Source organism: Macaca thibetana, chromosome 1 (genome assembly GCF_024542745.1).
Source record: "Macaca thibetana thibetana isolate TM-01 chromosome 1, ASM2454274v1, whole genome shotgun sequence".
Lineage (NCBI taxonomy): Eukaryota > Metazoa > Chordata > Mammalia > Primates > Cercopithecidae > Macaca > Macaca thibetana.
Genome location: NC_065578.1, coordinates 84,207,973 through 84,225,734, shown reverse-complemented (window position 1 = coordinate 84,225,734; position 17,762 = coordinate 84,207,973). Strand labels below are relative to the sequence as shown.

Genomic DNA, 17,762 nt, shown 5'->3' with positions numbered 1-17,762 from the left:
TGCATTTATTAGCAGCTCACTTTTTTTTTTTTTTTTTTTTTTTTTTTTGAGACGGAGTCTCGCTCTGTCACCCGGGCTGGAGTGTAGTGGTACGATCTCAGCTCACTGCAAACTCTGACTCCCAGGTTCACGCCATTCTCCTGCCTTGGCCTCTTGAGTAGCTGGGACTACAGGCACCCACCACCATGCCCGGCTAATTTTTTTTGTATTTTTAGTAGAGACGGGGTTTCACTGTGTTAGCCAGGATGGTCTCGATCTCCTGACCTCATGATCCACCCACCTCGGCCTCCCAAAGTGCTGGGATTACAGGCGTGAGCCACCGCGCCTGGCCCAGCTCACATGTTTTTAAATGTATAGCTTTATATCAGGGAATGTTTTGCCTTATATATGTACTTCTGAATGAATGCAGTGTGATTTGTTTCTGATATTTACCATTTTGTTTTAACAATAGACAAAACATTTATTGTTTGAACTTCTTTTCACACTGCCATTTTGTTTGGAAATTATTCTCTGGTAAGGCGTGTTTAACATTTGAATTCTGTTTTTATTCCTCAGCTCAGAAAAACACTCAGTATGTCCTGGTGTTTGATGCGTTTGTCATTGTGATTTGCTTGGCATCTCTTATTCTGTGTACAAGATCCATTGTTCTTGCTCTAAGGTTACGGAAGGTAAGAGCGTGTTCACATTCTCTTCCTGCCCTCTTGGCCTGCACCCTCAGTTTGCTCAAGCAGTGGACCACCGATGTTGTGCCACCTGCCTTTTCTGGAGACTTTTGACTAAATTAGATTCCTCTGAGTAGTTGCCCCCTGTGAGGCATTCATCAGCCTGAGGTGTAGGAAGTGAGTAAAGGCTCTGAGTATGTCAGGTGGCATCAGATAATTATCCTGCTTAAAACTGAGCTGATATGTACAGACGCACAGTGGTGAACTCTCAGGCTTTTGAATGTTTCCAGAATAACGAGGCCCTCTTCAATTCAGGAGTGATCTGAAGAACAGAGTAATAGCATGTGTGGGTTTCATCTTTTGTCTTCAAATCAGAGTTCATTTTGACAGGGAGGCATGGTAAATGGATTATAATGAAGCATAAAATACTTTATTCTGTTTTTCAAATAGTTTTAAAATTCTCCCTTGAGTTTCATTTTGCCTTTTTACCCTCAGGGCTCTTATGAATATATACTTCTGCTCCCCACATATCTTATTCTGACTGTGGCATGTGTACAAATGCACACTGGGGGCGGGGAAATCGGAAGTCCACAGAGTACCATTTGTGGAGCAGGGATGTAGTCTGCATTTGATTTTGCCTAATCCTGACCTTTGTCAATGTCCTTTGTAAATATCCACCTCTCTTGCATGCTCCCCGATCTCCTTGATATTATGAATGCAAAGTTAAGGTCCTGTCCCTGCCAAGGTGATGGGGCTCATATTTGAGCACGCACTCTGGAGCCGGCCTGCCTGGACATGGATCCTGGCTTAGCCTCTCAGTGCCTCAGTTCCCTTCTCTGGGTGATAGATCTGCTAGTACCTGGTTCATTGGGTTGTCATCAGAATGGATGTGTTGGTAATATGAAAAGTATTTGGAACATACTGTATGTTAGCTATGACAAGAGCCTGCTGGAGTTACCGTGTACATATTTCATATTTGAGGTAACTTCACAGACAATTGAATGCTTACTCAGATTATGGGCGAAAGTGTGTGCTATAACCTCCACTTTCGAGGTGGATCTGGCAAGTTGGAAAGGCAATGACATGTCCTTTTACAGGTGAGAGCACTGTTTTGCACTTGCCTTCTCCTTCCAGAAGGCAGTGTGGTTTATAAGAAACACTTCTTTAAATGTTTGCCTTAGAGATTTCTAAATTTCTTCCTGGAGAAGTACAAGCGGCCTGTGTGTGACACTGACCAGTGGAAGTTCATCAACGGCTGGTATGTCCTGGTGATTATCAGCGACCTAATGACAATCATTGGCTCCATATTAAAAATGGAAATCAAAGCAAAGGTGAGGGAAGCCCATTTAAAGTCTCTGTTCTTCATCTTCTCCTGGACGGCCACAAGCATCTTAAGACATATGATCCTTTGGAGACAACTTTGATTCTCGTGTCTTCCCTTTTCTCACACTGGCACAAGTGAGGCCTCCCCTGACTTGGTTCCTCGTGAAGGAAAAGTAAGGAAGCCGATGTTCCATGGAACGAAACTTGGCAACAGCTCCAGAATAATGACAAAGCTTGAGAAGATTGATTATTTGGGCCTCATTTTTCTTTTTAAGTTGCAAAAGGAGCAGCTTATCCATAAACCAGTCCTTTCCCTGAACCTGCATGTCAAGAGCTTGTGGGGAGGATCTGTGACCATTGGGTGCTCTGACAGATGGGGTGAGGGCAGGAATGTCAGACTGCCTGCTAAAGCCTGACCCTTTGTATAACTTAGTTGATTTGATCTCCTACCTAAGCCTCAACTCCTCCTTCACCACACTGTTCTCCTGTCCACTCTCTGCTGTTGGTCAGAGGTCCCACCAGCCATACCTCCTAACCCTGACACGCCTACTCCTCCCCTATCCTGGCTCCCTCTGGCTTTCTTCAGGCTTTTTCTTCTCTGGTCAACTGTGGCAGCAGTCTCCTCACCAGCTTTCCCATCTTCTGCTTCATACCTCTGAGATCCATTCACACAGCTGTCAGAGGGACTTTTCTGAAAGTGTCTATCCGGCTGTTACCATCCTTTCTACCTCTTGGGGCCTACTTTGGGATGAAGCAGCTTCCCTTGGCAGCATGGCCTCTGGGGTCATCATCATCCAGCTCTGCCTCTTGCTCCTGCCCCTGCTCTGACCCTGCCCCTGTAGGATGTCTTGTCAGCTTTGTACCTTTGTTCAGCCTTTGTCCACTTATCTGTGGCGCTTCCTCCCAGCCTGTCCTGCAGGCCCGTCTTTGCTCTGGGGTCGTGTCTGTGGTGTCCCTCTGTGATGAGCTAGGCATTGTGTCTTTCACTGCATTTAGCATATTGTATGAGAATCATGTTTGTGTGTTTGTCTTTTCAACTAGCCCTAGAATTTCCTGAGAGCTGGAGCTGTGTTAGCAAATCATGTGGGAGTTTTCTTTCAAAAGTGGCTGAATTGTATTGTTTGGTACTTAACAAACACCATTAATTTATATCCTCGAATGCCTAGGTCAGTGATAAATGCAATTTCTATTTGAGAGTATTATTTGGAAAAAAATTGAGTTCAACCTAAATGTAATTTCTATTTGAGTGTATTATTTGGAAAAAAAATTAGTTCAACCAGTTGAAATACTAAAAGAAAACAAGAAACATATTTGGAATTATATCTGTTTTCTTTTTTTCTTTAAAAAAAACCTCTCACTATCACCTATAGGAAGGCAGATAGTTCTTTTTTTATTAATTGGTTTAATGTAAGGTTAATAAGCTAAGTGGAGTCAAATATTTTACTCATTTCTCTCTGTCTCTTTTTTCATTCCTTAGAATCTCACAAACTATGATCTGTGCAGCATTTTGCTTGGGACCTCTACGCTCTTGGTTTGGGTTGGAGTCATCAGATACCTGGGTTATTTCCAGGCATATAATGTAAGGATGTGGCACTGGGTAGTGCCACTGCAGTTGAGACTCATTTATTCTTTGGGTTCTAATAGCTACGTTTTCATTTCACCCATTCTGTTCATTCTTTTTTTCAGGTGCTGATTTTAACAATGCAGGCCTCACTGCCAAAAGTTCTTCGGTTTTGTGCTTGTGCTGGTATGATTTATCTGGGTTACACATTCTGTGGCTGGATTGTCTTAGGACCATACCATGACAAGGTGTGTAGCACACATTCCTCCTTCTGCACATGGGGCACGTGGGACCCGTGAACATGGATTTCTAGCATTTACTTGCTTCCTGGTCTTCTCTAGCACGTACCCTTGACATCAGTAAGCATGTATCTTTGTATCCATTTTCTTTTTCCTTTTTTCCTTTTCAGGATATAGAAGTGACTACAGGATATTGAAACAAGAACTGTACAAGACTAGAAAGCATGTATTATAGTTGTCTGGGACTGGCTTAAGGGGTCACATGGTTACCCGGTGATCATCAAATGGGAAATGTTTGGACATGAGATCACTATATTAAAAATGAAAATTAGGAAAATTATTATAAAAAATTTCCAATTTAAAGTATTATGTTTTTCGTCCAAGTTAATTGAGAAGAATGAAGATGGGCAGAGACTGCCTAAAATGACCATAATAGGTTTATGATAGAAATGGTGACACGTCTTATCTCTACAGATGGTTTTGATTATAGCATCATCTTTGTGCCTTATTAAAGATCAGTATCTGAATTCTAAACTATTACCAAACTTCAGTTAGCATTATGATCTCAGGGACATCAAAGTTGTGCTAGGATGTTTTTGTTATAAAATCATGCATTTGATTAGTAGATGCATCAGGAAATGAAACTAGGTAAGCCTTGTTTTTAACCCAGAAAAGTAAAAGGAGTTATTTTATCTTATGGCTTTTCCTCCATTGGGCCTGTGGCAGTTGGAACAACAGAAACAACAAAAATAGCAGCAGCTAACACTTACTGCTTGTGTGTTAGACACTCTGCTGGGTATTTCGGTGCTCTTTCTTATTTACTCCCCACAACAACCCAGGGTACTGTTAGCCTCACTTAGGTGCTCTGCAAGGAGAAAAGAAGTTAAAAATGGTAGGCATTCCTTCCAAGTTTGTATACCAGTTCAGCCTTAAGTTTTGACCTTGTTAGTTGCATTAACCAAAAAATGTGATCAAATCTGGTTTACAAACTGTTATACATGAATCTTAAACCTCTGTGCTGTCCTACCAGAATAACACCGAGTAACTTGGCACACTCAGACTTTCTCCTTTTTAGGTGTCACATTTAATATGTCTAGAGAGAATTACTGTTTTTCCTATTTGAGATAATATATAATTAACAAAGTGACAACCTCTGGGTTGGTAGTAAATCTTGATAATATTGCTCTTCAAATTTTCTGTCACTGCTTTAAAGGTGACTCATAAGAAAAAATTATTCTTTGTTATGATCTCTCTGATTTGGAGAACTTACTGTCTTAGAGCCTGGAAAAATGTATTTTTCTTCCTTGCTTTATGCTCTGAAAGCTTTTCCACATCTCTGTCACTAGAGGGCAGTGTTGCACTGTGTGGAATAAATACTGTGCCTGAGGATTCAGCTTTAATTCACTGACCCCAAGGTCACTGGACAAGTGGTCCCATCTCTTTTGCACCCCACCCCCGTCTCCCCTACCTCATCATTATTCTGGAAGGTGCTCAGATAAGGTTGCTTGAATTTTACTAGATGGCTACCATTCTCAACTGCTGTCTGCTAGGCATGGTGCCCAAGATTCTTTATCTCCCTTGCTGTGTTAACCCTTCCCTCCCCTTCTCTGTGAAGAAATCCAATTGTCCTTTTACAGAGAATAGGCTTCATATATTAAATAATATTCCTGAGATTACCCAGCTAGAAAGTGGCAGAGATAGGATTCAAACCCAGGTCAGCCTGACTGCGGTACCTGTGCTTTGACCCATACCCTGTAGGGCTTTTCTTGGTGTTATCTAAAACAGATCATTGCAAGAGAGCATATAGTCTGACAAGAAACAGTCTTGTACTTGGAGATCAACCGTGAGAGGACAGCCATGTAATTGGTCTCATTCTCTCAATGGTGTCAAGGTTACCTCATGGAAAATGAGGTTATTTGTTTTGTGAGCCTGACTGCATTTCCATATGTTCAATTTGTCCTTTCAAAGGATCCAGGTGAAACTGGGATGCTCTGAGCCTGCACTGTCCAAGAGAAATACAATTTGGGCTACAATTGAGAACCTTGCCTATACTGTAAAATTTTCTAGTAGCCACATTAAGAAATACAAACCAGATGAAATTAATTTTAATTACGTATTTTAAGCCTAATATACCCAAAATATTATTTCAGCATGTATTTAGTATAAAATATTGAAATATTTTACATTCCTTCATACTAGTCTTTTTGATGTGGTGGATATTTTGTCCACACAGCACATCTCAATTTGGACTAGCTACCTGTTGGATGCTGGCTATTCACACATTCCTGGTGACTACCATTATGGACACTGCAGCTCTAGACTTATGTCTTTCACTTAATATCAGCTTTCCCTTTATACCCCTGGAGGAGGGGAGGGATAAGGGATGTCTATAGGGTTGCTCGCAGGTTATGGCATCTCTCACCAGGCTGATATATTGGGGAAATGCACAGCTGAGTTAATTCACTGAATTGTACAAGTCAGTTGGGGAAGAGAACATCAGTCTGGTTTTGGAATTTTGTCCTTTTCTTCCCCATATTGCTACCTCTTTGAATCTGAAGTTAGAATATTTTATTGCCCCTTGCATCCTTTCCCCTAAATTAATCCAAGCTGTCAGCAAGTTCAGGTTCTGCCAGTATCTGAATCAGAGGACTTTCAGGTTACCCGAAGCCTTGAAAAGCTAAGCATTCAAAGAGGGCATTTTTGTAGGATTTTTAGAATCACAGCAACCTTGATTGTGAAAGCTAATTCTTTCTTTAAAACAAAACAACTGAAAAGGAGACATCAGGAAAACCATTTGACTGATAACTGGGGTCCCATAACACTTCAGCTTCCTGTCTTCCTGTTAGGCATCTGATTTCAGGGGCTCAATGGAAAGGGAGTCAAGATGCAAAAAGGATCCTGCTGATGTGTGTTCCCGGCACTAATGGACTTTGGCGCAATGCCCTTTCAAAATGCCTGGGCACAGAGGGCGAGAGACTGTTGATGTTCTTCCAAACCTCATCTTGAATTATTAAACATTACTCTAATGTGGCTTTTACATTTCCAGAGGACTTTTTTTTTTTCTGTGAGGAATAAATCATAGCCTTGCGATGTCCCCGTTTTACAAATGAGAAGACCAAGGCTTGAAAAGTTATTGGACTTCGCTGATTCATGGGTCAAAGTTCAGCAGACTCTGCATTACATTTTCCTCCTCCCAAGGCCTCTGGTTTTAGCCACGTACCTCTCAGCTAAAACATTTTGCCTAAAGTTTGCATGAGATTCTTGGCACCAGCTCTTAAAGCAAATATTTATGTTGTTCTCTGACATAAGCCATTGCAGGTTATGGTTTCATTGAAATGAAAGGTTTCTGGCCCAACTGCAAACTTATCATTTGTGAAATGAATGGTTGGGTTCTCACTGTGGGGCCAGAGAACCTATGGGGACTCTTTATGGAAATACCCATTTAATATGTATTAAATGTCTACTGTGCACCCAACATTGCTAGGTTCTTACAGACCAAGTTCTTGGAGGGGAGGAACTATGGTTTGTTCCTCTTTACATTCCCAGTGTCCAGCACAGCACATAGACCATGGTAGGTGCCCAGAAAGTTTGTTGAACGAACAAGAAGCAGAGAGAGAGTAGTACCTGCTTTCCAGGGGCTTATGATTGCTCAAGATCCAAAGGAATGCCCTACAAATGTGGTCCTTCTAGACTGGAAGCACATTAGGACCTTGAGTATTTTTAAGCTCACTTTTACTATGAATTTGGCCACTGAAACAGACTCTGGTTCACAGCCACTTCTTGTACAAAATGGCAGGGTGTTACCAAACACCTAAAATTGACTGGGTCTCTGTTTTAACTCTTTGGTGTGTTAAAATAATTCTCATGTTCACAAGAGGAGGGGGGTGGTAAAATAATGTTAATGTTGAGACAGATATTGTATGTAGCCTGATAAGTGACTAAACAGAAAATTAAGAAACGAATGTGACATGTACTGATCAACTAGCTATTTGCAGTTGAAACCTGAAGCGTGGACAGTTGTGCTTGGACTTAGAGGTTCTTGAAACTAGAGAAAGGAATTCACTGGATTCCAAAAGAAACTGAGAAATATGAATTATTAATGGTGCTGTCAGAGTTGTAATTGACATCTATAGAAACCAACTTTAATGTCAGTGTTTTCAGCTTTAACTTCAATGTTTTAAGGCTAGTGTTGGGTTTAGAAAATATTTACTCTGGCAACCGCCTGTTTTACTGTTAAATAATCTACATATTGTTAAGTGATCTGTTCATTTGGATATTTCTTCTAGGTCTTTTTGGAGAAGGACTTTAGTTCATCAGAGTTTTTGCTGATGCAGCAAAGCCATGGGTGGGATCCTTGTTTGGGGTGCATTTGTAGACCTTCCCCCTTGGCCACCAACTTTACCTTGCCTGGTCCAGCCATGTGGCTGGAAAGTAAGGCATGGTGTTTGTATCTAGTTGGAGCGTGTGTGTAAAAACAATTAGAAGACCATAGTTCATTCTGTGATTCTTACCGATATGGAGTGCAGAGAAAGGACTAGAGCTGCCAGGGCACTCGGTCTTGAAGTACACTCTGAAATAACCCTTGAACGTTGGTTTAATTGGACGCAGAGAAGAGAAAGAAGAATATAGCAGGTGAGGAGAATAAATTCCATGAGGGAAAAATGTAGGGATGGGCCTGGTGTTGGAGGAGAAGATAAGCACAGCATGTTAATACTGTCAAGGAGGAGATGTAATGAGACCACATGAAGGAGGAACTTATCACAACCTTCTTGGTTTAGATTTTTATTTTGCATTCAAACTTTGTATAATCTCACAAGGGAGAAATGACCTGAAAGCCTTCTTCTTAAAGTATAGGTTTTATTGCAGCTTTGACTGGGGAGGGTGAAGAGATTGGAGTAAAAGAGACTTCCTTGGAAGTTTCTGTAATAATTCAGAAATTCGTGTTGACATCACAGTAGAGTAGAAAGGGTGAATCGGACAAACGTGATAGGAACAGACAGGCCTTAGAAGACTGAAAATGGGGAAGAGTAATCAGTTCAACACAGAGTTTTAAGGACTTAATTATTTCAGAGTAAATGTTTCTTTGGCAGGAGATTGGAATCACTGACAGAAATAGGGCAATTTAGAAAAAAAGCTCATTTTTTCTGGTTAGGGTGGTAGAAAGTTTTGTTTTGTTGGCATTTTCAAGGAATGGTCTGTTATATAACAAATGCCAGCTGGGCACAGTGGCTCATGCCTGTAATCCAAGCACTTTGGGAGGCTGAGGTGGGCGGATCACCTGAGGAGTTCGAGACCAGCCTGGCCAACATGGTGAAACACCATCTCTACAAAAAATAAAAAAATTAGCCAGGCTTGGTGGCAGGCACCTGTAATCTCATCTATTTGGGAGGCTGAGGCATGAGAATTGCTTGAACACTGGAGGCAGAGGTTGCAGTGAACTGGGATTGCAACTGCCTTCCAGCCCGGGTGGCAGAGTAAGACTCTGTCACAAACAAACAAACAAACAAAACCTACAAATGCTCTCTAAGTGTAGAAAACATAAGAAGATGCTTATGTTAATCAGGAGAAAAACCAGGATCTAAACTTGTTAGATCCTGGTTTTAGATATGTAAAAACTACATAGGGAGAAACTGTGGGAATTGTTAAGAGATTAACTTTGAGAGTATAGAGGGGTGTGTGTGTGTGTGTGTGTGTGTGTGTGTGTGTGTGTGTGTGTTTTAAAGATACATGGTCTTGCTCTGTCCCCCAGGCTGCAGTGCAGTGGCAGAACCGTGGCTCACTGCACCCTGAACCTCCCGGACTCAAGAGATTCTCCCACCCCAGCCTCCTGAATAGCTGGGACTATAGGCGCACCACCATGCCCAGATAATTTCTGTATTTTTTGTAGAGATGGGGTCTTGTAATCTTTCCCAGATTGGTCGCAAACTCCTGGGCTCAAGTGATCCTCCAACCTTGGCCTCCCAAAGTGCTGGGATTATAAGCATGAACCACTGTACCTGGCCCAGAGGGGGTTTTTGAATAATGTTTTCCTACTTCTCATGGTGTTCTAGCATCTTAATATAAGTAAGTTACCACTATTACTAATGACAAAAACAATGTTAACAAAACAAGCTAACTAGATACCCTCTGCTTTTTAGAGTACTCTATTTCAGAAACTAATTTTTATTCCCCCCTACAGTTTGAAAATCTGAACACAGTTGCTGAGTGTCTGTTTTCTCTGGTCAACGGTGATGACATGTTTGCAACCTTTGCCCAAATCCAGCAGAAGAGCATCTTGGTGTGGCTGTTCAGTCGTCTGTATTTATATTCCTTCATCAGCCTTTTCATATATATGATTCTCAGCCTTTTTATTGCACTTATTACAGATTCTTATGACACCATTAAGGTAAGTAATTATCAATATTTGCAGCCAAAAAATCACTGCAAATTCTGTATAGATTATAGGAAAATACCACATTTTAAAAACTTAAAATATTGCAGTTCAGATTTTGAGGTTTTGTGGACAAACTTTTTAGACACTGGAGATGAGTTTTAGGACATTGTCCCTGTTACCCACAGCAGGGTGGATCGGTTTGGAGAGGTGGTGGGAAAGGAAAGGGAAATGGGGTCAGGATGGGTTGAATGGGGTAAGTCAGGTAGTCGGGCTGCTGGTCTTAGCCCTGACAGATTACACCTGCCAGTGTGGCTGCCTGGAATTTAGGATTGAGTGATAAGTTTCAGGGATGAGAGGTGACCGGCATCCTGACAACTCTCAGATATTGCTACAACTCACACTGGATAATACAGCTACTGGCATGGTGCAGTCTTCCTTTAAATTATGAAAACTAAGGCTTTTGTGACTGTTTAGCTTCCTACTTTCTTAAGCAACCTGATGGATTCTGTATCCTTTCAAACTGGGCCCATTTAACTGATTTGTGACTTGAAGGAAGTTCACTTCCTTCTTCACAGCAGATGGTCATGCTTAGAAAATCCTGCTTCAGGGTCAGTGACTGAAAAGCCAGGGGTGCCATGCCAGTGCCTTTGTCAGGGCTGTTTTCTGCTTAACTGCTTTCTCAGAATAACGCAGAAGAAAGCCAGTCCATTACCTTTTGAGCATGTGGGGAGATAAGTAAGTGTTCAGGTGGGAATGGTAGTTGGCTCTCACATCAGGGCTTGCATGGAGAAGGAAGAGGTGCACACTCCTGCCACAGAGGTTCATGTCTTTGATGTGGCAGTGTCCCTGCATGGTGGGGGCCAAGCCTCAGTGTTAAAGTGAGTTGTCTCATTAAGCATGAAGGGAGGGAGTCTTTGTGTCTGCTTGGAAAAAATCTGTCTTCTGTTCCACTAGGTGACCAACTTCCATAAAAGTAGAGGAAATAATGATTACTTCCCAAGCAGAGTCTACATTGCCAATGTGTGTGTGGAGTGGGAGATCTTATCTAGTCTTACTGTTAGCATTAAAGATTTAGACTTTTTTTTTTTTAAAGAGAGAGGGTCTTGCTCTGTTGCCCAGGCTAGAGGACAGTGGTATGATCCTACCTCATTATAGCCTCCAAGTCCTGGGCTCAGTCGATCCTCCTGCCTCAGCCTCCAGAGTAGCTGGGACTACAGGTGCACACCACCATGGCCAGATAATTTTTGTATTTTTTGTAGAGATGGGGTCTCACCATCTTGGCCAGGCTGGTCTCAAACTCCTGGTCTCAAGTGATCCTCCTTGGTCTCCCAAAGTGCTGGGATTACAGGCATGAGCCATCGTACCCAGACTAAACATTTGACTTTTGATTATTTCCTTCATTACCATTTTTTTTTTTTTTTTTTTGACAAACCTCTCCCTGGCTCTCCTCTGCTTTCTTTCTGAAGTTTTTCTTTGGATTGTTCTCTGTTCCCACAGTGGCCCTGGCTTGGTGTTCTGGGACTGACAGATTGATTCATCATTGTTAACATCAGTTCTTGGATCTGAGCTAGCAATGTGGGAGAGCTTTATTTTAGCAAAGGTGGACTTGGTTTGTTGACAAAAGAGCAATTTCTCATGCTTTATAAATAAGGTAACAACATTGTATACTTTCTAAAGAAATTCCAACAGAATGGGTTTCCTGAAACGGATTTGCAGGAATTCCTGAAGGAATGCAGTAGCAAAGAAGAGTATCAGAAAGAGTCCTCAGCCTTCCTGTCCTGCATCTGCTGTCGGAGGAGGTCAGTATCATGTTTATTCGCCATGTTCCTGAGATGGGTTGCTCTGTTGCCTTAAGGAAGAGCCCCTCCAAGATTACCATTACATTCAGAGATCAGCTTATCGTGGGAAATAATTCACCTTTCTTTTCTTTCCTCCCACTGAAATTGGCTTTAGAAATGAATTATTTCTTCTAAAACAGGGTTATGTAGAAAGCTACATGACGTGATTAGAATATCTTATGAATACTATGAAACTCTTAAGAGAAGGCATAAATTATGTCCTTAAAGTCAAGAGGCTGAACTCTTAAGTGGACCAAGTAAGAGGTCAAAGCTCTTATTTTTAGAGGTGGAACTCTGGGAATGTCAGAGTCATTTTCCCTTTTCACAGTATGTGGTACAAGCAACCTTTCTTGATCAGAGCAGGAAACCTCTCTGCGAGGAGGCTGTCCAAGTGCTTGCTTAGCAGTAAAACACCAGTAGCTCCTCCTTGCCCCGCTGTGCTTTGCCTGCTGTTCGTCAGGACATGTAGGGAAACGGTCTAGACTTCAGTGGACAAAGCATATTACATAGTGATTTGTGGACTAGAATGGGGTCATGTGAAGACAAATTTTTTTTAATGTGCCTGTGTTTGCTTTCATCTGAAGTCAGGGGTGCCAGTTTGTAACTAAAAGTATACTCTATACATGTTTTTTCTTTTTAGAAGGACTCTCTAACCCAAATTCCTGAAGAAAGCTAGGAGAACATAATTGCTATTTAAAACCACAGGATGCATTTTTCTGTTAATCAATTCATACAGTATCTTGGGACTTACAATGATATGATTGAGCAGATCCAGAGAATGTCTGGTAAATAGAAAATGAGATCTGAGAAGAGTTGTTTTCAGAATCACACCTTTTTTTCTCAGAGCATTAAATTGTCGCTATGAAAGCTGGGATAAAGGAAATTAATTTTCTTAATAGGCAGCTGCCTCCTAAGAGGCACCATGTATAAGGAAAGTCTCTCAAAATCTCTTTTTTACTATAAGGGGGAAAAACTTCATTGGAAAATGTAGTCATGAATTCTAAAAAGTAAATGATAGGTCTTTGGTGTTTGGACCTTGGTTTGTGCCACACAAAGTCCTGGGAGGTTGTTAAATGTTTTGTCATGCAGCCCTATGGAACAAGTGAAAGATTTAAGGCGTGGACCCCAAGATGTTTGGGTAAGATTGGGTGTGAGTGGTGAGACGCAAGGAGCAACAGCAGCAGACTGTTTGCCCTAAGGTATGCTGAGGGTTGTTGAGAAGATGCATGGTGAGACGGAGGGTCTGCCCCTCATGAAGAGTGAAAGAATTCGAGGGAACAAGAGAATCCACCAAGGAGATCAACTAAAGAACTAGGATGATGAAAGTTTTGAAAAAGAGGATATCAAAAAATAAAGACAGGTAGCTGTAACTATGTTTGGCCAAACGATGGTCCCGAGTGAAGTCAGCTATGGCAATTTCAGTGGAATCATCAGACCAAAGCCTAGATCCCAGGGTGCTCGTATGGACCCTGCAGAGTGAATGAAGGGCCTAGGCCCTGATGGAAGGAAATGGATTGTAATGGGGCCTTAAGAACAAGTGATGGCTTTGACTCCATCTAAAATTAAGTATAGCTTGGTGTGTTTAAAAGCTAGGAATGGAGCTGGTTACGGTGGCTCATGCCTGTAATGCCGGCACTTTGGGAGGCCAGGGCAGAAGGATCTCTTGAACCCAGGATTTTGAGACCAGCATGGGCAATGTAGTGAGACCCTGACTCTTAAAAAATAAAATAAAAGCTAGGAACAGGAGAATGGACTAAAATTGAGGAAGGCTGTGAATGGAGGCTAAAGATGAACATAAAGATTCAGCTCTGCAAAGATTGGTTTCTGTCTGGTGACCATGACAGGTGACACCTGCTATCCCAATGCTGCTTCCTGCAGAGCATGGCTGTGGTCACTCTTCAACAAAGCAGTCCAACAACCAGCACACATTTGATTCTCCTTTGAGTTTTTGACAGAGCCTCTAGCCTGAGCATCAGAACACCTGGGTTTTCTTTTTGGACACTGCCATTAACCAAGTGTGTCCTGTGACCTCTCCTAAACCTCTTGGATGGATCAGATGACCTCTGAAACCTCTTCCAGTTCTAAAGTGATGTGGTTCTTTGGAGAGAGATGCTTGGTTGAAGAGACACAGAGTTAACCTTTACCTTCCTCTATTGCAGTGAAGGAGGAAAATTGACTGTTCTAGTAATTGATAAGGCCTTGTTAGCGAAGGGACACAGAGGTTCTTTTTTTTTTTTCTTCCCAGAAGCAAACTAATATATTTATTGAGTAAAACATAAATGTGACATATATTTTTCTTTTTTAAAATTTTACTTAACGTTCTGGGATACATGTGCTGAATGTGCAGGTTACATAGGTATACATGCGCCATGGTGGTTTGCTGCACCTATCAACCCATCATCTAGGTTTTCAGCTCTGCATACATTAGGTATTTGTCCTAATGCTCTCCCTCCCCTTTCCCCCCACCCCCCAACAAGTCCCAGTGTGCGATGTTCCCCTCCCTGAGGGCATGGAAGTTCTTAAGAGACAGGTGACTCCTCACAGTGTTTCCAAAAGCATCTGCTCAAACTTCGAACAGTGGACATTGCCCTTCTTTATTTGTTTACTTTTTATTCTGAACGTTGGTAAATAATCAGAACACCTTGCCTGTCTTAATTTTTCTTCCTCTTACATGTTTCACTCAACATGTCCATAATCTATGTGGTCCTGGAATATAGAGTATTCCTACTGCTCCTCAAAGATTTTAAATTATTGTGTCTTTTCTCTTTTCTTCTTTCCCTTTCTGTTATAGGAAAAGAAGTGATGATCACTTGATACCTATTAACTAAAGTTCTTCTGCTAAAGATGATTAAAGTTCAGGCATCCTTATCCAGCAGCTGGACAGAGGAACCCCAAATGACTTGGACCAGCAGTTCCAAAATGACTCTCTTATTTACTTGTGGAGTGGGAAAGAGGACTAACGGTTAGCCAGCTGACCATGACTGAAATTCCAGCTTTACTTTTTATAAACTTGAATGATAAAGAATAGATCACAGGCTACTGCTGGGCATTAGTGCAATTGAACAGTGATAATAAAATTCTCTATTAGTCTGTTAATTTATGACATGATCTCAGAATGGAAAAAAATCACATTTCAGAGTGTGCAAAATAGTCTTTAAAGCCATGTATTTAAATATGTGTGTTTATTGTCAAATAAGGGTTTGTTTTAAAGGTGATTCTTGGTTTGAAGACATTCGTTAATTCATGGTCTGTATAGAAATGAAGTTGGTTGCAGTACCAATCTAGAGAGTCCAAGCTGGCGAACTACTAAGCTGTTTAAAGATCACCCTTGGCCTGGCACAGTGACTCACACCTGTAATCCCAGCACTTTGGGAGGCCTAGGCAGGCAGACCACTTGCGCTCAGGAACTTGAGACCAGCCTGCGCAACATGGCAAAAACTCATCTCTACAAAAAATATAAAAATTAGCTGGGCATGATGGCAGGCATCTGTAGTCCCAGCTACTTGGGAAACTGAAATGGGAGGATCACCTGAGCCCTGGAGGCAGAGGATGCCATGAGCCGTGATCGTGCCATTACACTCCAGCCTGGGTAACAGACAGACCCTGTCTCAAAAAAAAAAAAAAATCACCCTTAAATCAACAAAAAGACCTCATGCTCATGCAGTGGACATTTCTTGGCCTGTTTTCCTGTGGGTTTTTCTTCAGCATGATATGAAGCAACTGTTGGCATAGCCAGTGGGATGAATAAGAAATGGAATCATTTGTCTGCCTCATCACTTGTGCTAATGGTTGGTTGTACACACAGGACGTGTGGAAGTGACCTGTATCTGTGGTCACTCATTTTAACAATTGAACTCTGCTGTGTTAGTCGTTTACCTTTGTCTAGCAAAGAAATATGGTATATTTTCTCTAAATAAATTTATTTTTATCATTCCATATGGCACTTACTATTTTATGCATTGTCTCTAAACAACTACCTAGTGAAACATTCAGATCACATCTCTCTTAAGCACTTGGTCTCCAAAAGGGATTTCCCAATTGCTTAAAAGCAGTGAAGGACACACAGGGGCTAGGATACAGAAGTTATTCAATAAATATTTATGATGATAGCTTGAGAGATGAAGATCACTTCAGGCATAGACTTATTTCATACTTGAGCTATCTTAGTGGTCAACTATTTTAAAGTTACTGGTGAAGAGGAGAATTTGAATTAAGCAGGACCCACCCTCCTTCCAGGGCTCTTCCTCTTTTTCCTTGGCCTCGGTTGCCCTCCCCACAATCCCCTACCCAATTTTCCTTCTCATGTCACCTTCTCCCTCCTTGCTCTGACTCCATCTTCATATGCCTGCACCAAATCTAGGCAGGGAAAATCATGCAGTTAATACTATTAAAGTTATTAAGAGAGTAGATGACTCATGTCTACACACAGGATACTTTGCTAAAATTATCATTTTAAACTTTCTTTTTTACAAAATATGTGAAGAGTTATGTTTGATTTTTAAACTAAGACACCATTAAAGTGGTGGTTCTGGGGTCATTTGCTGAATCAGAAATGTAATTTGACCACTTGTTAACTTCTGAGTATATTGTCATATACTTAGTTTTGTCTCTGAAAAGAATTGCTATTTTTTTCTTTTTATTTATTTATTTTTTTAGACAGATTCTTGCCCTGTTGCCACACTGGAGTGCAGTAGCACGATCTTGGCTCACTGCATCCTTTACCTCCCAGGTTCAAGTAATTCCCCTGCCTCAGCCTCCCGAGTAGCTGGGACTACAGGCACGTGCCACCACATCCGGCTAATTTTTGTATTTTTTTTTAGTAGAGATGGGGTTTCACCATACTGGCCCAGATGGTCTTGATCTCTTGACCTCGTGATCCACCTGCCGTGGCCTGCCAAAGTGTTGGGATTACAGATGTGAGCCACCGCGCCCGGCCCAAGAATTGCCATTAACATGGTGAAACCCCATCTCTACTAAAAATACAAAAATTAGCTGGGTGTGGTGGCAGGCGCTTGTATTCCCAGATACTCGGGAGGCTAAGGCAGGAAAATCGCTTGAATCTGGGAGGCAGAGGTTGCAGTGAGCCAAGATCCCGCCACTGCACTCTAGTCTGGGTGACAAAGCAAGACTCCGTCTCAGGAAAAAAGAAAAAAAGCCTTTCACTTATTCTACAGCTGTGACTGCTGTTTGAATAGAAGATTAATGATGGGTTTTCATGCTCATATTCTTCTTCTATTGGCTTTCATGTTTTCTTTTATTTCTTTTCCCTCCAGCTGGACAAAATAGTTATAGAAAGAAAAATGTTTTTCAGGGTTAGTTCACATCTATAGAAACATGGTTTTCTCCCTTTTTAATAATGTTAAACAAGTGTCACTTTACCAACTGTATTGTCTATTTGGATTTTATTGAACAATGTTGTCTCATAATTCTGCTAATAGATGCATCTGGGATAAATCATTTTCTCTCTTATCACAGGCCTCCACTTAGAGAGTTCCCTGTGAAAGTTAGGAGACACATTCTTTCCGCCTACTGGTTTCATTCCGGGATCTCCAACCCTTGAATTTAACTGCTTGGCTTGTGGTGACACAGTCAAAACCATATGCAACATTTTAAAGCTTTTTCACTTGGGCTGGGAGTAGAGAGTGTGGGCATAAGAGCCATCTAGACAGACTTGAGTTAAAATTCCAGGTTAACCTAACTTTAAGACCCTGAACAAGTTACTTTCTTCCTCTAAGTGATGATTAACCTCAACCAAGACTAGCACTT

At 41.4% G+C, this 17,762-nt stretch overlaps 2 protein-coding genes across 2 annotated transcripts in view; both read left to right on the top strand.

The window, feature by feature from the left end:
- MCOLN2 (mucolipin TRP cation channel 2) overlaps window positions 1-15,932 on the top strand; it is a 72,710-nt gene extending 56,778 nt beyond the window's left edge. Inside the window, exons 8-14 of the mRNA XM_050806133.1 lie at window positions 556-668; window positions 1,844-1,993; window positions 3,463-3,564; window positions 3,672-3,794; window positions 9,964-10,170; window positions 11,836-11,957; window positions 14,788-15,932. Coding sequence (XP_050662090.1) covers window positions 556-668; window positions 1,844-1,993; window positions 3,463-3,564; window positions 3,672-3,794; window positions 9,964-10,170; window positions 11,836-11,957; window positions 14,788-14,824 — 854 coding nt within the window. The 3' untranslated portion in view covers window positions 14,825-15,932. The remainder of the gene's footprint in view (window positions 1-555; window positions 669-1,843; window positions 1,994-3,462; window positions 3,565-3,671; window positions 3,795-9,963; window positions 10,171-11,835; window positions 11,958-14,787) is intronic.
- GNG5 (G protein subunit gamma 5) overlaps window positions 1-17,762 on the top strand; it is a 547,759-nt gene that overhangs the window by 100,056 nt on the left and 429,941 nt on the right. The window lies entirely within an intron of this gene.